Source organism: Pan troglodytes, chromosome 6, assembly GCF_028858775.2.
Source record: "Pan troglodytes isolate AG18354 chromosome 6, NHGRI_mPanTro3-v2.0_pri, whole genome shotgun sequence".
Lineage (NCBI taxonomy): Eukaryota > Metazoa > Chordata > Mammalia > Primates > Hominidae > Pan > Pan troglodytes.
The window spans coordinates 49095830-49117126 of record NC_072404.2 but is presented as its reverse complement, the minus strand read 5'-3'; the positions used below and the strand labels follow the sequence as shown (position 1 = coordinate 49117126).

Genomic DNA, 21297 nt, shown 5'->3' with positions numbered 1-21297 from the left:
AAACTGCCAGACATTTCCAAGTTTCATGGCAATATCGTCCTTGAAATTGTATTGAAAAGCAGGGAAAAATAAGTTTAGCTACTATACAGTCTCAGTTACTTGCTTTAAACATTATTTTGCAAAACAGTACTTTTGCAAAACAATTAACATGGTTTATGATGGGCTACAAAAAAAGGACAAATTAACTTCTGAAAATGATTCAACAGAAGCTAGACTTAATAAGGAGGTAGTTGAATCACTGCATCAACCAGATGAAATATGAAATGTGAGTTTTTTTAGGTATTCTGTGCGATTTAAGGCTTAGCAGAATTAAAGGTAGTGACAAGTAGAAACTATCTGATATATCAATGACTAATAACAATGTTGATAATTTTGATAGGTGATTTTTATTTTGTGTCAAGTACTGTTCTAACATCTTTACATATGGGCCAAGGATTGGATTGTCAAGTCAGACTGACATGAAGTGGAGATGTTAATCAATATTAAGCTTTCCTTATAATTTCAAGAATACAGGCAATCAAAAGGCTCAGAAAAAGCAGAGACATGTCCGGGACATTGAGAGAGGCCCCCGGATCCTTTCTTACTGCAATAGACAAAGCTCTGTGGCCCAAAGCAGTAGATGAGGTCCTTAATGAAATATATGAGTTATTAGCAGGGAGTGTTACAGGCTGTGAAACATCTCCATTTTATACCCAGATAGTTGCAAAGCTCATGCCCTGTGCCCAGTGCTCCATGTCCCATAAATCTTGAGATTCTCAGTTTGTCTATCGTAGTAATCCTAATTCAGGGGCAGTCTGCTAACAGCTTTTTATGGGTAAATAGTCTTTTTTTAAATTATTAAGCAAACACTGTTAGTATTTTTGCCAGCTATTGGCATGCTTACAAGGAGGTTTGACCAGATTTTTTACCTTCTTCTTTTTTTTTTTTTTTTTTTTTTTGTGAGAGAGCCTCTCACCCAATAGGAGAAAAACACTGCTTTAACTCTTTCTCCCCAACAAATTAACTCATTTAAATTCAATTAATTTTTTTAGCATAAACAAGATAAAATATATCAAGAAGGAATTTAAAACATTGAAACATCAGATCGGTTTCTAAAAAATCTTTTATTTTTAGTTTGGTTAGTAGGCATTGGGGAGAGAAATGCACTGAGAAGTATATAGTAAATATAAATATTTTCCTATTACCAACAGATATTCACAATAGCAATTTATTTTATTAACTTTCTTGTGTGTATGTGTCTGCACAGTTAATAGACAATTCTTTTTTCTATTTCACATTAGAAGATTTGAGAAATCATATGATTCTTTTAATGTTTAATTATTTCTTCTTTCTCAACCCAACCTTCAAATCAGAATGGAGATCCAGTTCGCCCAGGAGTAGCTATGACTGATCTTGCCACTGGCCTGTATGCATATGGAGCTATTATGGCTGGATTGATACAAAAATACAAAACTGGGAAAGGACTGTTCATTGATTGTAACCTACTGTCATCCCAGGTAACAATCCAACTAACATTTCAGATAATGTTATAAAAACTGTGTCTGGGTTATACCTTTTCAGATCAAATTCTATGGTCACATGTACAAAAACAATACAAAAACCAACACAACAACAATGAAAACTGTTTCATTTTGATGTACTTGTTTCTTTTCTTTTTTGAGATGGAATTTTGCTCTTGTTGCCCAGGCTGGAGTGCAATGGTGCGATCTTGGCTCACTGCAACCTCCACCTCCTGGGTTCAAGCGATTCTTCTGCCTCAGCCTCCTGAGTAGCTGGGGTTACAGGCATGTGCCACCACGCCCGGCTAATTTTGTATTTTTAGTAGAGATGGGGTTTCTCCATGTCGGTCAGGCTGGTCTCGAACTCCCGACCTCAGGTGATTTGCCCACCTCGGCCTCCCAAAGTGCTGGGATTACAGGCATGAGCCACCACGAATGACCCATGTACTTGTTTTCATATTAAAATACATGGACCATGAAGATTTTGTTGTAATGTAGACATCATTGTTGAACCCAAATTTTCCAGGCTGTTTTTACTAGAATGTGTCTGTTGCTTCTTGTAAGACAAGAGATATAGTTGCTTCACATGTACTCTGTAACTTACTTTGACTTGTTTCTTCACCTTTTATGTGCCATGAACCCCTTTGGTAGTCTGGTGAAGTCTGGACTTTTCCTTGCAATTGTGTTTTTGAACACATAAAATAAGGTACTTAGGATTACAAAGGAAGCTGGTTATACTGAAATATATTCAATGGAAAAATCAATTTTGCATTATTAAAAATATATAATTTTTACTAACACATTAAACCACAATATCTAATAGTGGGTGTAACACTATTACAATTTTGAAGTCATGTTGAGCATAAATGGTATTTCATGGTATCTGTAGTAATTGTAATATGATACAAAGATATGCATAATATTTATTCGTGATCAAGTCATAGGTACCACTAATATTCTTGTGGTTTGTCACCTACATTTATAATAGAATAAAATGCTAAATTTTAGAGGTTGATGAAAATAAAGATACACTTTTTTTTCCACTTGAGTTGATTAACTCCCAGAAATCTGTTTATAGACCCCAGATAAAGAATTCCTGGTTTCCGTAGTTATCAGTTATGTTGTGCTAAATACTAAACTGGGGGAATAAAAGGGTTAACTCACTGTCAAAATGACATTTTGCCTTCTTTTCACTGGATCAGACCCAGATGCTGTACCATATGTGGAAGTTGATTCTGAATAGATAATTTTTCCGTGATAGAAAAAGAAAATATCTGATTTGTGCAAGGAGACATTTTACTGTGGGAAAAACTAGTTTCTAGACATAGAGACCCCAGTTGGGAATTTCAGATTTAAAAGGCATACATGGGAAAATAGTAAACTTGGAACACTGCTTTGGATATTTTTTCCTCTTAGGCAAAATTAAGGAGGTATATAGAAATAAAAAACATCAATATGGTTGAAAATGAAATACTATGTATGGGTTTTTACATAACAGTAGCTTTGAGTCATGGTCAGAATTTTAATGTTTTTCTATAAAAAGGTAAAAGAACTCTGTTCAAATGAATGGTTTCACTCCTTAATAGAGAACTACAGATGTTAGTTATGGGAGGGTGCAGAAAGTCTTTTCTTCCTCTAATTTTAAGCTGTAAGGAACCTGAGGTAGGGTAAGCAACTGCATAAAAGTTGCACATCCAATAAGTTTGGAAGCCATGAAGGTTTCATGGGTGTGTAATCTGTGCAGTCATGGGTAGCCCTGGGCTTAGTTAAATGTTCTGCTGTCACTGTCTTGAATTTGTTAATAACATCCACAGGAGGCCCTATAGTTTTTATTTACACCAGTACTCACAAATTATGTAGCAGGTCGTGGAGTTGAGACTCTACTTAAGTCTCCTGATTTTTACCTAGGCTGCTTTACTCTAATGTATAAAGAGTATTGTATTATTTAGATGTATCATAGAGTTTAATTCACTTCTAGCATCTAACTAGTGGTTCACCATGTGAAGGTGTGTATTTCCCTGGGAGTAAGGGTGGGGAAGGTGGAATCACCATAGGGCTGCTTCAAAGTGAGGGCACAGTGACGGCAAACTCATGCATATACACACAGGTATATAGTCAATCATTTTTGGGGTGTGTGTGTGTGTGTGTGTGTCTGTGTCTGTGTCTATTTTTATTGTCCCTGTTTCTCCCTGAGACTAAATTCTATGACTGCTGGCACAATGTTTTTGCGTACCATGGTATCCTCAATTCCCAGCCCAGCCTTTGTCAAAGATTGGCTTTTCCAATCCTTTGAGATCAATGTGAGAACTACTGTTACCAGTGGGAATGTCTCGTAACCCTTAGGTTTGCCAAGGAAGATGAGAAAAGATAGTAAACCATTAGAATTATGATAAGTACTCGATAAACAGCTAATGATGAGATTATTTGCTTTTGGCAAAAAAAGTAGCAGTGATTTGGCCTGTTGTACTACAGTTAACTCAGATTGCTAAAATTAGTGTATTTCAGTCTCATTAACTATCTTTCTTTTTTTCTTTTTCTGTCGCCCAGGCTGGAGTGCAGTGATGGGATCTCAGCTCACTGCAACTTCCGACTCCTAGGTTGAGCAATTCTTGTGCCTCAGCCTCCCGAGTAACTGGGACTACAGGCGTGTGTCAAAACTCCTGGCTAATTTTTTTTTTTTTTTGTATTTTTTGGTAGAGACGGGGTTTCGCCATGTTGGCCAGGCTGGTCTTGAACTCCTGACCTTGAGTGATCCACCTGCCTCAGCCTCCCAAAGTGCTGGGATTATAGGCGTGAGCCACTGCACCCAGCCAGAGCCACTGTGCTGAGCAAGAGTTCTGTTTCTTTATTCATAAATTCTATTAGGTGGTGGTCTTTTAAGGCAAAGAATATGTCTCTTCATAGACTTGCTACAGCTGCCCCATTCAGAATAGCTTCTGGGCTGTGAGTAGTGGTTAGAGAACTTCAAAAGGCAATTTAACAGATAATTTGTTCTTCTTCTTCTTCTTCTTCTTATTATTATACTTTAAGCTTTAGGGTACATGTGCACAATGTGCAGGTTAGCCACACATGTATACATGTGCCACGCTGGTGTGTTGCACCCATTAACTCGTCATTTAGCACTAGGTATATCTCCCAATGCTATCCCTCCCCTCTCCCCTCACCCCACAACAGTCCCCAGAGTGTGGTGTTCCCCTTCCTGTGTCCATGTGTTCTCATTGTTCAATTCCCATCTATGAGTGAGAACATGCGGTGTTTGGTTTTTTATCCTTGCGATAGTTTACTGAGAATGGTGATTTCCAGTTTCATCCATGTCCCTACAAAGGACATGAACTCATCATTTTTTATGGCTGCATAGTATTCCATGGTGTATATGTGCCACATTTTCTTAATCTAGTCTATCATTGTTGGACATTTGGGTTGGTTCGGGCAAAGGATATGAACAGACACTTCTCAAAAGAAGACATTTATGCAGCCAAAAGACACATGAAAAAATGCTTATCATCACTGGCCATCAGAGAAATGCAAATCAAAACCACAGTGAGATACCGTCTCACACCAGTTAGAATGGCAATCATTAAAAAGTCAGGAAACAACAGGTGCTGGAGAGGATGTGGAGAAATAGGAACACTTTTACACTGTTGGTGGGACTGTAAACTAGTTCAACCATTGTGGAAGTCAGTGTGGCGATTCCTCAGGGATCTAGGACTAGAAATACCATTTGACCCAGCCATCCCATTACTGGGTATATACCCAAAGGACTATAAATCATGCTGCTATAAAGACACATGCACACATATGTTTATTGCGATACTATTCACAATAGCAGATAATTTATTCTACAGCTTACCTGAAGTGCAAGGCAATGCCTGGTAAGAACTTTTTCACTCTCTGGATTTGCTGCATCCTGAGCTCTGTTTTTCTGTTTCCCTCTGCTTTATTCCTTGTCTCTGTCCTCCCTTTCTTCTCATGTGCCCTTCTCTAGCCTGGACATCTCTTTTCTCCTCTTTTTCTCTCTCATCTTTCTTTACTTTCCTGTTTTCCTTTCTCCTCTATGCTCTTGACCTTCTTCCCTCTCCTTCCCTTTTATCCATCCTTCCTTATGTGGAACTAAGGTTTTAGCAGTTTTGGTTTCAGATCTTACACTTTTTTTTTTTTAAAGAGATATGGTCTCGTGCTTTTGTCCAGGTTGGAATGCAGTGGTGCAATGATAGCTCACTGAAACCTCGAACTCCTGGGCTCAAACAATCCTCCTTCCTCAGCCTCCCTAGTGGTTTGGACTACAGGCGTATGGCATTATGCCTGGCTAATTTTTGTATGTTTTTTTTTTTTTTTTTAGAGATGGGGGGGTCTGACTGTGTTGTCCAGGCTAGTCTTGAACTCTTGGCCTTAAGGGATCTTCCTGCCTTGGCCTGCCAACATGTTGGTATTACAGGTGTGAGCCACTGCATCCAGCCAGATCTTACCAGATCTTACATTCTTATACCGTATTATTCCAAAAAGTTTCAGAATCTTACAGTAGTTCCCATGAGAGATAAAGGAAGTTCCCTTTCCTAGAAGTCCCAGAAAACAAGAACATAATTTCACTGGTTTAAGGGACCATTTCTAAACTGATAAATGGGGCCTGAAAGATAGAATACACTGAGTGGCATAAGCAATTCCTGGTACTAGCGATGGGGTTAACTCCACCCAAACTGTGTGGCTGAGACTGGGGGACAAGTGATTCCTCCAAAGAATGGCATGGTTATTTTTTGGCCAGAAGAGAGGGAAATGGATGTTGGGGAAGCAATCTACAAATATTTACTATGCTAATGTAGAGGGTTGTTTTTAGGATCTAATGCAATGAAGGATATGAAAAATACTTTGTAAATCAGAAAGTATGATGATGACAAGCATTAATTTTATTAGGTTATTGAAAAAATACTTCAGTGTTAGTAATGTTAGATTAAAAAGTTGGCTAATAACTTAATTATTTTATCATAATTATAACTTTTCATAATAGGTAAACCTTGACTGACTGCAATTTGTCTTTCAATTTAAGATAACACTTATAAATTCTAGATCTAAAAACCAACCACAACATGATTAAAATCTGCTTTATGTAAATAAGCAGTGCTATTTGTAGGTACTTTTCAAAAAAGCGTAACAGGAAACTTCACCTTTTTTTAAATTAAAAAAAGTATTTTTTTAAATATAAATGTTCACCTGCATTAAGCAGGTAACATTTGAATTTAATTTCAGCTGCGTGAGAATGAATACAATTTCATGCAGTAGTAAAAAACTCATTTTCCTACTCATTTTGATTATATTACATAGAATGATGAATGATTATAACATTGAATGTTAGTTGCTAAAAATGAAATTGTTATATTCCTCTTAAAAGTGATCTAGTGTGAAAAAGACAATTTACACCTGATTGGAATACTAGCTAATTATTAACTCAGAAATGATTGCCTCAGCCACAACAAAACCATTTCAAGTAGTTCCTTGTAGAGACATGACAATTGCCAGGATGTGGTTTGTAGTGGGCACCACAGTTTTTATAGTTTTAAGGCTATAAACTTTTAACCCTTGTCAAAAATTCTTTTGATTTTTTTGTCTGAATATGATTTAAATTTGTCCAGTCAAGACAACTAACATCAGCATCTAAACAGTGTTCTTTAGATGATATTGGTAAATAACAAGGAAGCGGGTTTGGATGTGGTTCTGCTTATTCTGTTGCTCTATTCTGTTGTGGCCTACAGAAATATCTTCTGGAAGTTTTAATGTCCTTACTGTACTTAATTGGAACCAGGCTCCCTTAATTACTACTACAATGAGTTAGTTTTTTAAGCACCATAATTATTTGCACATATAGAATATATTGTCACTTTTGATGTGACCATCCTTTACTCACACATGTACATTGATCATATTACATGAACATATTCAAGTAGAAACAATTTTAATTCTTATCATTTTGACTGATAAACTTTTGAATCTCAAGCAAGTATAGTAATCTAAAATTCATTGTTTTGTGTCCTTAGATATACCTGTGTTTCTGCTTTTTTAAGCAACTTATATCATTTTTTTAAACAATTTTATTGAGGTATATATTACATATCATAAAAATGACAACTTAATGATTTTAGTAAGTTTAGTGGGTTATGTAACCATCAGTATTAATCAGGTTTTGATGAGTACCCGTATTGTTACTTCTGGTGCGGGTCTTGCCGATGAGGCTAGAATGGACGAGTTTTGAGTGGGGAGAGATCTGGGACTAGGCTGACTTAAAAGAAGGGGCCCATTATGACTTCCGTGGGCCCTGGGAACTTTTGCCTTTGTGGGTTCTTTCCTTCATAAAAATATTAAAAATTACATTCTATAACTGCATTGGTATAAAGATGAAGATAATTCATTATTCTGCATTTATTATTATTACACTCTTTTTTCTGATTTGAAATGAAATGAAAATTGAAAGATTTTTGTGTACCCCTAAAGTATTGTGGGTCTTAAGCATTGTGCCTACTGTGCATAATTGATAGATCAGCTCTAGAAGAATTACCTTGAGAAAAGCCTGTGAATGTACAAATCTGTGAGGAAAGCAGTTGCGTATCCGGGAAGGAAGTAGAGCTGAAAGCTGAGATTGTGTTGAAGCATGAGTATAGGACGAAAGAGTAGAGAGGCAGCACAGTCTATGACGAAGGAAATTAAGAGAACTCCTCAAAGGGAGTTTTGTTTTTTCTTTCTTTAAGGGAGAAGGGAAAGTAGAAGGTTATAGCAGAAAGTTGGGTATGATACTAGCTGTGGGCTTGTAATATGTAGCTTTTATTGTGTTGAGGTACATTCCTTCTATACCTAATTTATTGTAAGTTTTTATCATGAGAAGATGTTGAATATTGCTAAATGCTTTTTCTGTATTCACTGAGACAATCATATAATTTTTATCCTTCATTCTGTTAATGAATCCAAAGCAGTCTCAGGTGAAAAACACAAAGCTGGAGGCATTATACTTCTTGATTTCAAAATATAATACAAAGCTATTGTAATCAAAACAGCATGGCATTGGCATGAAGACAGACATGTAGACCAAAGGAGCAGCATAGAAAGCTCAGAAATAAATGCACACAGTTACAGGCAATTGCTTTTTTGTTTGTTTGTTTTTGATGTTTTTTTGGAGACAGGGTCTCAATCTGTCACCCAGGCTGTCCAGTTTAGCAGCATAATCTCACTCACTGCAACCTCTGCCTCCCAGGTTCAAATGACTCTCCTGCCTCAGCCTCCCAAGTAGCTGGGATTATAGGCACAAACCACCACACCCAGCTACTTTTTGTATTTTTAGTAGAGACAGGGTTTCACCATGCTGGCCAGGCTGTTCTCGAACTCCTGACCTCAAGAGTGCTGGGATTACAGGCATGAGCCACCGCACCCAGCCTGAATATCCAGTTTTACCAATACAATTTATTGGAGAGACTGTACTTTCCCTATTGTGTATTGTGGCACCTTTGTCAAAGATCAATTGACTGGCCAGGTGCAGTGGCTCATGCGTGTAATCCCAGCACTTTGGGAGGCTAAGGTGGGCGAATCATTTGAGGTCAGAAGTTTGAGACCAGCCTGGCCAATGTAGTGAAACTCCATCTCTACTAAAAATAAAAAAATTAGCCGGGCATGGTGGCATGCACCTGTAGTCTAAGCTACTTGGGAGGCTGAGGCACAAGAATCGCTTGAACCCGGGAGGTGGAGGTTGCAGTGAGCTGAGGTTGCGCCAGTGCACTCTAGCCTGGGTGACAGAGCTAGACGCTGTCTCAAAAATACTGAAAAAACAAAAACAAACAAACAAACAAAAAAACCAACTGGATATTCAGATGCAGAAGAATAAGGTTGGACCCTTATCTTACACTATATACAAAAATCAACTTAAAATGGATTAAAGGGGCCAGTGCAGTGGCCTGTAATCCCAGCATGCAGGAGTATCACTTCAGGCCAGGAGTTTGGGACCAGCCTGGCCAATATAATGAGACCCTGTCTATACAAAAAAATCAAAAATTACCTGGGCATGGTTGTGAGCACCTGTCACAACCATGTGAGGCTGAGGTAGGAGAATTGCTTGAGCCCAGAAATTAGAGGTTACATAGAATTATGAGCATGCCACTGAACTCCAGCCTGGGTGACAGAGCAAGACCCTATCTCTAAATGTAAATAAATAAATAATATGGATTAGAGACTGAAACATAAGATCTAAACTGTTAGACTATGAGAATAAAACATAGGGAAATACCTTCTTGACATTTTTTTTTTGGTGAAGATATTTGGATATGAGCCCAAAAAGCACAGGCAATGAAAGCAAAACTAGACAAACAAGATTGCATCAAACTAAACAGTTTCTGCACAGCAAAGGGAACAATCAACAGAGTGAAGAGACAACTTACAGAATGGGAGAAAATATTTGCAAAGCATATATCTGATAAGGGGTTATTATCCAAAATATATAAGGAACGCAAACAGTTCACCCCATTAAAAATTGGGCAAACGACCTGAATAGACATTTCTTTCTTTTTCTTTTTCTTTTTTTTTTTTTGAGACGGAGTCTCGCTCTGTCGCCCAGGCTGGTGTGCAGTGGTGCCATCTCAGCTCACTGCTACCTCTGCCTCCCAGGTTCAAGACATTCTTCTGCCTCAGCCTCCAAAGTAGCCAGGATTACAGCTGCGGGCCACCATGCCCAGCTAATTTTTGTATTTTTGGTAGTGACGGGGTTCCACCATGTTGACCAGGCTGGTCTTAAACTCCTGACCTCAGGTGATCTACCCACCTTGGCCTCCCAAAATGCTAGGATTACATGCATGAGCCACCGCGCCTGGCCAGACGTTTCTTAAAACAAGACATACAAGTGGCCAACAAGTATCTGAGAAAATGTCCAACACCATGAATCATCAGGGAAAATGCAAATTAAAACCACAACCTCAAACTTGTTACAATTGCTATTATCAGCAAGACAGATAATAACAAGTGTTGGTGAGGGTGTGGAGAAAAAGGAACCCTTACACACTATTAGTGGGAATGTAAATTAGTATAGCCGTTATGGAAAACAGTATGGGGGTTCCTCAAAAGAATTAAAAGTAGAACTACCATATGATCTAACAATCCCACTTCTGAGAATATATCAAAGGTGAGGAAATCAGTATGTTGAATAAATATATGCATTCTCATGTTCGCTGCAGCATTGGAATCAATCTAAATGTAAATAATCAGATGAATAGATAAAGAAATGTGTTATATATACACAATGTAATTTGGTTTTGCCTTAAAAATGAAGAAAATCCTGTCATTTGCAACAAGACATATGAACCTGCAGGACTAAGTGATATAAGTCAGGCACAGAAAGAAAAATATCACATGGTCTTGTATATATGTGGAATCTGAAAAAGTTGAACTCATAGAGGCAGAGACTAGAATGGTGGTTGCCAGGGGCTGGGGGTTGGAGGTGGGGGCAGGGGGAGATGATGGTCAAAGGGGGCAAAGTTTCAGTTAGATGGGATGAATAAGTTCTGGAGATCTATTGTACAGCAAGGTGACTAGAGTTAATGTGTACTTTAAATTTCGTAAGAGATTAGATCTTAAATGTTCTTATCATTAAAACACAAGTATATGAGGTGATGAAGGACAGGCATGGTGGCGTATGCCTGTAATCCTAGTGCTTTGGGAGGCTGAGGCAGATGGATCACTTGAGGTCAGGAGATCGAGACCAGCCTGGCCAACCTAGTGAAACCCCATCTCTACTAAAAATACAAAAATCAGCCAGGTGTGGTGGCGGGCACCTGTAATCCCAGCTACTCTGGAGGCTGAGGCAGGAGAATTGCTGGAACCCGGGAGACAGCAGTTGCAGTGAGCTGAGATTGCACCACTGCACTCCAGCCTGGATGACAGAGCAAGATTCCATTTCCAAAAAAAAAAAAAAAAAAATGAGGTGATGTGTATGTTAACTAGCTTGATTTAATAATCTCACAGTGTAGTGATAGATTAAAACATTATATGTACTATCAACATTTGTAATTTTATTTTCAATTAAATAAAAAATCATCAATTTAAAACATTGGGAAAAAAAAGGATCTGTTGTTAAGATGAATAATTAGGAAGTTAAAGACAAACCAAAAAAGGAAAAATCAGATTACTTCCAAAGAAGTAATGCTATTGGTTAGGTTAAATGCAAATTGACTTCAATACAAAATATGGTTTGTTGTCTTCTTGAGGAAAACTGAGCGAAATATAAGTGAATTGGGAACATGCTCTGGTTCTGTATAACTGAAGTCATTAGTTATATTCATGGGCATTGCATATTTTTATATGATATGAACTACAAATGAGGAAAATCAGGTATTCAACTTGTGATAATTGATAATTACTAGTGGGAGAATATCCCAAAGTAAAAAAGAATAAAATGGGGAGAAATATTTTATGGTGATGTAACTTAATTTTCTTATTAGATACTTCAAAACACTTTGGAGCTTTCAAATGTTCTGAAACAATAGAAAAATAATTAAGTTCAAGATATAAAAGAAATAGAAATGGAAAGATCTATTGATGTTAACATGTATTTCCTGAATTTAGATTTTGTCCTTGGAGAACCTAGTAGAATCATGAATTTAATGGACTATTCCTAAAGCTGTGTTTAATGATATCGGAATCATATATATTGTCTACTTTCAGAGTTAGAACAATTTGTTTTTGTTACTAAGTTAATTAATTTCACCTTTATCTTTGTACTTTCTCAGGTCAGGGAATTTTAAATTTTATTTATTTATTTATTTATTCTTGTTTTTTTCTTTTTTTGGGGGGGGGCAGGAATTTTATTTAGAATAAAATGTTGCCATCGTGTCCTTGTGTATTGGCTAATCAATCAGTGGTGACTATTTACCCGTCTTAATTTATGGACCATGTCTGTAAACTAGATCATGTCTCTTTGGTCCCAACTATTATGCCATCATTGTAGCTAAATGATAAAGAAACCACCTGCATCAAGCATTGTGGCGAGGTGTAATTCTAGGAAAATTACTTTAGTTCTTCACAGAATGGGTATGAGGTGTAACGGTGAGTACTTTTTTAATGTTTATAATTGGTTTGTAGCCTAGAGTCATTATATACCAGCAATGATAATCAGACCTTAGTTACCTGGAGAGCTTAGCAATCTAACATTATGGTTGATTTCATTTTCTAGATGAATAATAGTTAAAAGGTAGCTGCTTTAGTTTAAACCCTTGTCAGAGAAATTCTTCTAAAATGCTTTAATTTACTTTTCTATTGTGATCCATTCCATATGCTAAATATATTTTCACCTCCAAGGGTATTATTCTGATCTAATTCCTTTTACATATTGATATTCACTTAGGAAGTAAGAAATTAAGTTGCATCTGTACAAACAGAATCCAACCATCCATCCCTGCTCCTCATCTATTATATGACAGAGTATACAATGAATGATAGATAAGCCAGCAAGTTTCTTGCCTCATGGAACTTTTATTGTAGTTGGAGATATAGACAACAAACAAGTAATTAGTAATAAATGTACATTAGGAAACACAGGGTTTGCTAAAGATAACAGGGGCACTTGTGTTAGGCTGGGTAGGAAAGATTACTTTAAGGAGTTAAAATTGCAGGGATGAGAAGGAGCCTGCCACAGGACTAGCCAAGTCAAGATACTCTCGCCTCTCTCTTAGGAGAACCCCTTTTTTTAAGTTTCATTAGCCCACATGGATAATCCAGGATAATCTCCCATCTCAAGATCTTTAATGTTATCACATCTATGATGTTTCCCTTACCATGTAAGGTGGCATATTCATAGGTTCTGGAGATAAGGACATTGACATCTTTGGAGACTATTTTCAGCCTACCACAGGTGGTAATACGGAAGGAGAAAAGGGTAGACATAGTAGTGGTTAAACATTGTAGAACATGTCAAACTTTCTTCCGCTTCAGGCCTTTGCATTTATTGTTTGGTGTGACTGACTGAAAGCCTTCTCCTAGCAGTTGTGATTGGTACTAAATCTGGCCATTTCTTCATACTCATGTGAAGAATAAACATTGGGTTGTGGCATTTCAAATAATAACCCTATGTCCTATAGTTAGTAGGTCCATTCAAAGTAAGGAATCAGTAACAGGCTGTTTTTTGTTTGTTTGTTTGTTTGGCTGGGAAAGAGGGACTTTCTTGGCAGGACATTGGGCCAAGCCTGTAGAGCTGGAGTTGACTACTAGTGTTGTTTTGGTGGAATGGTAGTAGAAGCAACACAAGACTGCAGACAGCTTTAATCTTTCTGTCACTTGGACCCTGACTGGAGGGTGGTATTGAGAAGGTTGACATGGCTTCTGGAAAAGAGTGCCGTGATTATTATCCTTGCCTGCTGAGGTGCAACACCGGGAGGGTGCTATAAGTTTGCTGATCTTGGCATAGGTGCTGCATTACATAGGCTGTTTATATTCTCTAAAGTTGAATTATTGTGATCAGCATTGAGTGATAGAACTTAATGTGATGATCATATATTCATTTTTTTTTTTAATCTTACAACCTTGTTGGACTCAGTATTTATTTCTAAGAGTATTTTAGTGGATTCTGTAGGATTTTTCCTGTGTGAGATTACATCATCTGTAAAATAAGATAGTTTTACTTTTTTCCTCTCCAATATGAATGCATTGTATTTCTTTTTCTTGCCTAATTGCCCTAGACAGAAATCCAGTACAATGTTGAATGGAAGTGGCAAGAGCAGGCATCCTTTTCTTGTTCCTGATCTCAAGGCAAAACATTTCAGTCTTTCACCATTATGTATGATGTTAACTGTGTTTTTTTCCTTGATACTCTTTTTTTTTTTTTTTAAAGTCAAGGTCTCTGTCACGCAGGCTGGAATGCAGTGGCATGATCATGGCTCACTGCAGCCTTGAACTCCCAGTCTCAAGCAATCCCCCACCTCAGCCCCCTGAGTGGCTTGGACTACACGCATATGCCATCATGCTCAGCTAAATTTTTTTGAATTTTAATAGAGATGGGGTCTCAGTATGTTGCCCATGCTGGTCTCAAACTCCTGAGCTCAAGTGATCCTCCTGTCTTGGCCTCCCAAAGTGCTGGGATTACAAGCATGAGCCATAGTGCCTGGCTTTCCTTGATACTCTTTAACAGGTCAAGGAAGTACCCTCCGTTCCTAGTTTACTGACTGTTTTTATCATGAAAGAGTGTTGAATTTTGGCAAATGCTATTTCTCTGACTATTGACATGATGATTTGTTTTGTGTCACTTATCCCATTTATATGTTATTTGGTTATTGATTGATTAACAATTGACATTGATTTTTGTATATTGAACCAATTTTTCAACCCTTGGAAAAATTTCAGTTGGTCAAGTTGTATGATCTTTGTATATATTGCTGTACTCAGTATGCTAGTATGTTGCTGAGGATTCTTAGGTTTATATTCATAAGGGATATTGGTCTTTACGGTCTGTGGTTTTCTTATGATGTTTTTGGTGTCTGAGTAATATTTGCCTCATAGAAAGAGTTGAAAAGTATTCCCTCCTCTCCTTGCTTTTGGAAGAGTTTGTGAAGAATTAGTACTAATTTTTCTTTTATTGTTTGGTAGAATTCATCATTGAAGCTTAAAAAAAAAGAAAACAAAGCCTGGGTTGTTCCCCCACTAAACTTTAAACTCATTCTGCTGAATTTTGTGGTTGCCAGGCTGCTAGTATTTAGTTACTAATGAGGCTGTTGGTTCTCAAGCCTGGTAGAAGTGGATGTTAACACAGCAAGTTAAGACGTCACAAAGCTTGCCGGTCTCATTAAAATTCAGGGTTTTTTTTTCTTGGATAAAAACTCATCAGTTATTGCAAGGCTTTAGTTAATTTCCAGAGTTTTCAAAAATTTGATTTTGAGAATTTTTGCCAGTGTTCTTGTTGCTTTTATGGCAGAAGGCTTTATTTCATCTTTTTTGAGTGTGCTTATTACCGACACCTATAATTTAAAATTCCCTATTAGCCCCATTAAAAAAAAAGAGGAACAGATGAGATTAATTTTGATTATATATTTTATTCAACCAAATATATCCAAAATATTTTCCTTTCAAAATGTAAAATTTGTATAAAATTAATAATTATTTTACTTTTTTCTTATATGATGTCCTTCAAGTTTTATATGTAGTTGTACATTTACAGCACATCTTAATTTGGAATATTGCCATCAAAGTCTCAATAGCCACATGTGGGCAGTGGCTATTGTAATGGCTAGAATAGTCTTAGAACACAGAAGAATGGGCTGATGCTTTGAAATTTCAGTCTTTTCTTTCTTCCTTCCCCACTCATGTTGAAAGTGAAAAATAATGTTTAACCACTACTATGTCTCTTTCCTCCTTCCGTATTATCACCTGTGGTAGGCTGAAAATAGTCTCCAAAGATGTCAACGTCCTTATCCCCAGAACCTATGAATATGCCACCTTACATGGCAAAGGGAACATCAAGATGTGATTAAATTAAAGATCTCGAGATGGGAGATTATCCTGGATTATCCATGTGGGCCTAATGAAACTAAAAAAAAAGGGTTCTTGTAAGAGAGAGGCGAGAGTATCAGAATCATTACAATAGTCTCTCCTTACCTGTGGGGGATACATTTTAAGATCCCCAGTGGATGCTTGAAACCATGGTTAGTACCAAACCCTATAAATACTGTGTTTTTTTCCTAGGTATGCATGTTATAGGATTTGAACAATATGGTAAAATATTTGAATATGGCCTAATTTGAACAATGGTAAAATAGAGCAATTGTAACAATATATTGTAATATCTCTCAACCAATTAGGTATTGATGGGACGTATCTCAAAATAATAAGAGCTATCTATGACAAACCCACAGCCAATATCATACTGAATGGGCAAAAACTGGCACAAGACAGGGATGCCCTCTCTCACCACTCCTATTCAACATAGTGTTGGAAGTTCTGGCCAGGGCAATTAGGCAGGAGAAGGAAATAAAGGGTATTCAATTAAGAAAAGAGGAAGTCAAATTGTCCCTGTTTGCAGATGACATGATTGTATATCTAGAAAACCCCATTGTTTCAGCCCAAAATCTCCTTAAGCTGATAAGCTACTTCAGCAAAGTCTCAGGATACAAAATCAATGTACAAAAATCACAAGCATTCTTATACACCAATAACAGACAAACAGAGGGCCAAATCATGAGTGAACTCCCATTCACAATTGCTTCAAAGAGAATAAAATACCTAGGAATCCAACTTACAAGGGATGCGAAAGACCTTTTCAAGGAGAACTACAAACCACTGCTCAATGAAATAAAAGAGGATACAAACAAATGGAAGAACATTCCATGCTCATGGATAGGAAGAGTCAATATTGTGAAAATGGCCATACTGCCCAAGGTAATTTATAGATTCAATGCCATCCCCATCAAGCTACCAATGACTTTCTTCACAGAATTGGAAAAAACTACTTTAAAGTTCATATGGAACCAAAAAAGAGCCCGCATCGCCAAGTCAATCCTAAGCCAAAAGAACAAAGCTGGAGGCAGCATGCTACCTGACTTCAAACTATATTACAAGGCTACAGTAACCAAAACAGCATGGTACTGGTACCAAAACAGAGATATAGATCAATGGAACAGAACAGAGCCCTCAGAAATAATGCCGCACATCTACAACCATCTGATCTTTGACAAACCTGAGAAAAACAAGCTTTGGGAAAGGATTCCCTGTTTAATAAATGGTGCTGGGAAAACTGGCTAGCCATATGTAGAAAGCTGAAACTGGATCCCTTCCTTACACCTTATACAAAAATTAATTCAAGATGGATTAAAGACTTACATGTTAGACCTAAAACCATAAAAACCCTAGAAGAAAACCTAGGCAGTACTGTTCAGGACATAGGCATGGGCAAGGACTACATGTCTAAAACACCAAAAGCAATGGCAGCAAAAGCCAAAATTGACAAATGGGATCTAATTAAACTAAAGAGCTTCTGCACAGCAAAAGAAACTACCATCAGAGTGAACAGGCAACCTACAAAATGGGAGAAAATTTTCTCAACCTACTTATCTGACAAATGGCTAATATCCAGAATCTACAATGAACTCAAACAACTCTACAAGAAAAAAACAAACAACCCCATCAAAAAGTGGGTGAAGGATATGAACAGACACTTCTCAAAAGAAGACATTTATGCAGCCAGAAAACACATGAAAAAATGCTTGTCATTACTGGCCATCAGAGAAATGCAAATCAAAACCACAATGAGATACCATCTCACACCAGTTAGAATGGCAATCATTAAAAAGTCAGGAAACAACAGGTGCTGGAGAGGATGTGGAGAAATAGGAACACTTTTACACTGTTGGTGGGACTGTAAACTAGTTCAACCATTGTGGAAGTCAGTGTGGCGATTCCTCAGGGATCTCGAACTAGAAATACCATTTGACCCAGCCATCCCATTACTGGGTATATACCCAAAGGATTATAAATCATGCTGCTATAAAGACACATGCACACGTGTGTTTATTGCGGCACTATAGACACAAGCACACGTGTGTTTATTGACTTGGAACCAACCCAAATGTCCATCAATGATAGACTGGATTAAGAAAATGTGGCACATATACACCATGGAATACTATGCAGCCATAAAAAGGGATGAGTTCATGTCCTTTGTAGGGACATGGATGAAACTGGAAACCATCATTCTCAGCAAACTATCGCAAGGACAAAAAACCAGACACCACCTGTTCTCACTCATAAGTGGGAATTGAACAATGAGAACACATGGACACAGGAAGGGGAACATCACACTCCCGGGACTGTTGTGGGGTGGGGGGAGGGGGGAGGGATAGCATTAGGAGATATACTTAATGTTAAATGGTGAGTTAATAGGTGCAGCACACCACCATGGCACATGTATACATATGTAACAAACCTGCACATTGTGCACATGTACCCTAAAACTTAAAGTATAATAATAATAAAATAAAAAAAAGTAATAAAAGTTATGTGAATGTGGTCTGTCTCAGTATATCATTACAATATGTACTATACTCACCTATTTCTAGATTGCAGTTGAAAGTGGAAAGTGAAACCACAGATTAGAGGGGAGTCCTATAGTTTGCGATGTGATAATGGTAGCAAGAAGTTGAAGTGATTTGACGAACGAGGTCACACATCTAACAAATGCACTCAGCCTCTAGAAGCTTAAAGAGGCAAGGAAACAGATTCTCACTTGAGAGCCTCCAGAAGGAACCAGCTTTGTCGACACCTTGACATTAGCCCATGCGGAGTGATTTCAGACTTCTGACCTCCAGGATTATAAAATAATAAATTTGTCTTGTTAGAAGCCACTAAGTTTAGGGGCAATTTGTTACAGCAGTAACGGGAAACCAATTCACCACCTTAGCAGGTGGAGGTGGCTACAGACAGTTTTGGTTTTATATACCATATGTATATACATACATTCTGTACAAATGAAGGTCTATATCAGTTCTGATTCAAGCTTTACATTGCTGGTGGAGTTGTACTCATTTTTAATTTCAGCAATTTTATATTTTAGGTGGATTTTCATAGGGACAGGGGATTAACACATTGTTGAGAGACAATTGTAAGAAATTTCAGCCTTGCTCTAGAGTCTGTATTTTTTAAAGTTCCAGAAACAGTGTCTTCTTGGTGGGATAGTTATTTTCAGTTCAATCAGTTCTTCCTGAAACTGAACCACACTTACAGGATAGACGATAATTCAGATACATTTTGAGGTTTTCTTTAAAGGAAGCTGCAGACACTTAAAGCATGATTTGAAATCATGTAAGTCATTGAGTCCTTTATGAAATGATGATTTCCTTTCCACCAGACAGCTCTGTAATTCTTTTATATCTTTGATTCTATTGAACTCAAGCCATGTCACAATGGTAAAATGAGTACATTCTCCTTTTGCCTTCTGCTAAGTCTGTAGGCCCAGTTTGAGTTTGAAATTTGTACTTCATTAAGTAAAGACATACTTTTAAAATTCTGTGACTGTAGTTTCCGGTGCGGTATAGTCAGATATGTTTTGTCAGGTTTAATAATGCACTATCTTATCTTGTAAGCCCCTGAGGGAAAATCAGGTGCATCCATCTTTCAGTCTTTTAACTACAGAAGCTCTTGACTTGAGATATCAGGTCAATGAATCGAAATTTAGTTTATTCTGATACACATTCTACTTCTGTATTTTCTAACTATCCCCAAGCTGTTGCAGATTGGTATGTAACGTCATGAAAAAAACCATATTGGTCACTTCATCATATTATTTAATGAAACCGATTTAGAAGACAGGTTCAGAGCTGTATTTAGAGCATAAGTTTTCTGTCAATGGAGGCTGGAATTAATGATTTGCATTTTTGTTTGTTTAAAAGTGTTGAAAATGTTTTTTTTAATTGTATGTAGTCATATTTGGTAATGAGAATTTTTCTGTGTTTATACCATACTTAAGATTTTTATGGCAGCTTGTTAGGTCTTATTGTCACTATGAAAAAGTGAGTATTAACCATTTTGTTGTTGTTGCTACTGTTAAAAGTCTCAAGTTGAGTGTGCTTTGACACTCAGGAGGACTCAACTTGGTCTCTAAGCTGTACCTTGGTCCTTCACAACACCAGTGCTCAACGTTGGCTGCCCATTGGAATCACCTGTGCAGTTTTCAGAATTTCTGCTGTCTCTTTCCCATCCCCAGAGATTCTAATTTAACTGGTATAGGGCATGGTCTGTGTACTGAGGTTTTAAAAATCTCTCCGGATGATTCTGATGTGCAGCACAGTTTGAAAACTGCTGTCCCACAGAATAATTCATGAACTTATGATGTATAAAAGTACCAGTGAGCTTTTTGAAAAAATGATTCCTGGGCCTCACACGCAAGCATTGAGATCCACTCAGTCTGGGGCAGGATTCAGGAATCTGCATTTTGGAGCAGCACCCCAGATAACTCTGATGCAGTAGACCCAGGGGTTACAATTTAAAAAGAAAGTGTGTTTTAGGGTAAACCTGCAAGGTGTGTCTCTTATGTAGAGAGGCTTCTTGGATGGTTCCACTAATACTATCATTTGATACTCCTAAAATTAAATGGCATTGACGTTCCCCCAAATAATTTTTAATCAAAACTGAAGTTGTAATTGTAGCAACTTTCTTGGCTTGTCTGGGGGATAGTTCTGTACTTAATGTCTTTGCTCTACAGGCTACCTCAGGACAGGGGACTAAAAGAACATACAGTGATTTAGAAAGAGCTTTTTTTTTGTTGTTTTTTTGAGATGGAGTCTCGCTCTGTCACTCAGACTGGAGTGCAGTGGCACAATCTTGGTTCACTGCAACCTCCGCCTCCCAGATTCAAGCGATTCACCTGCCTCAGCCTCCCTAGTAGCTGGGATTACAGGCACGCACTATGGCGCCCCGCTATTTTTTGTATTTTTAGTAGAGACGGGGTTTCACCATGGTGGCCAGGCTGGTCTTGCCTACTCCTGACCTCAGGTGATCTGCCTGCCTTAGCCTCCCAAAGTGCTGGGATTACAGGCTTGAGCCACCGCGTCTGGCCTAGCCTAGACAGAACTTTAAGGCTTGATAACTGTGTGGATACAATGAACACAACTGAGGCAACGAAGATATGGACTAAGTGAATAATAGCAGCTTACCTGTGTAACTGGTAGTCTTTAGGAGTGTTTAGGAGCTCTTCATCTGAAGCCCTTGTCCTGAAAGGAAGCAGCAGCAGAGAGGGACATTCCAATGGCCATAGACATGAACCTCAAGTTAGATTCCGCTGGTCACATATTGGTTCCAGAGT

The 21297-nt window shown here is 37.7% G+C and overlaps 1 protein-coding gene and 1 long non-coding RNA gene across 13 annotated transcripts in view; one reads left to right on the top strand and one right to left on the bottom strand.

The window, feature by feature from the left end:
• The window catches only part of SUGCT (succinyl-CoA:glutarate-CoA transferase), a 769414-nt gene that overhangs the window by 132692 nt on the left and 615425 nt on the right, over positions 1 to 21297 (top strand). For 10 of the 12 annotated variants that reach the window (XR_010158439.1, XM_054655560.2, XM_016957324.4 and 7 more), the window contains one exon: positions 1353 to 1496. The exons of the other annotated variants lie outside the window; for them this stretch is intronic. Coding sequence is in view for 9 of the 10 variants with exons in the window: in XM_054655560.2 (XP_054511535.1) it covers positions 1353 to 1496 (144 nt within the window). In the remaining variant the exon portion in view is untranslated. The remainder of the gene's footprint in view (positions 1 to 1352; positions 1497 to 21297) is intronic. 12 annotated transcript variants of the gene reach the window in all.
• LOC107975775 (uncharacterized) overlaps positions 1 to 21297 on the bottom strand; it is a 46286-nt gene that overhangs the window by 22250 nt on the left and 2739 nt on the right. The window contains exon 2 of the long non-coding RNA XR_001719212.3: positions 21149 to 21205. This is a non-coding gene — a long non-coding RNA (uncharacterized LOC107975775). The remainder of the gene's footprint in view (positions 1 to 21148; positions 21206 to 21297) is intronic.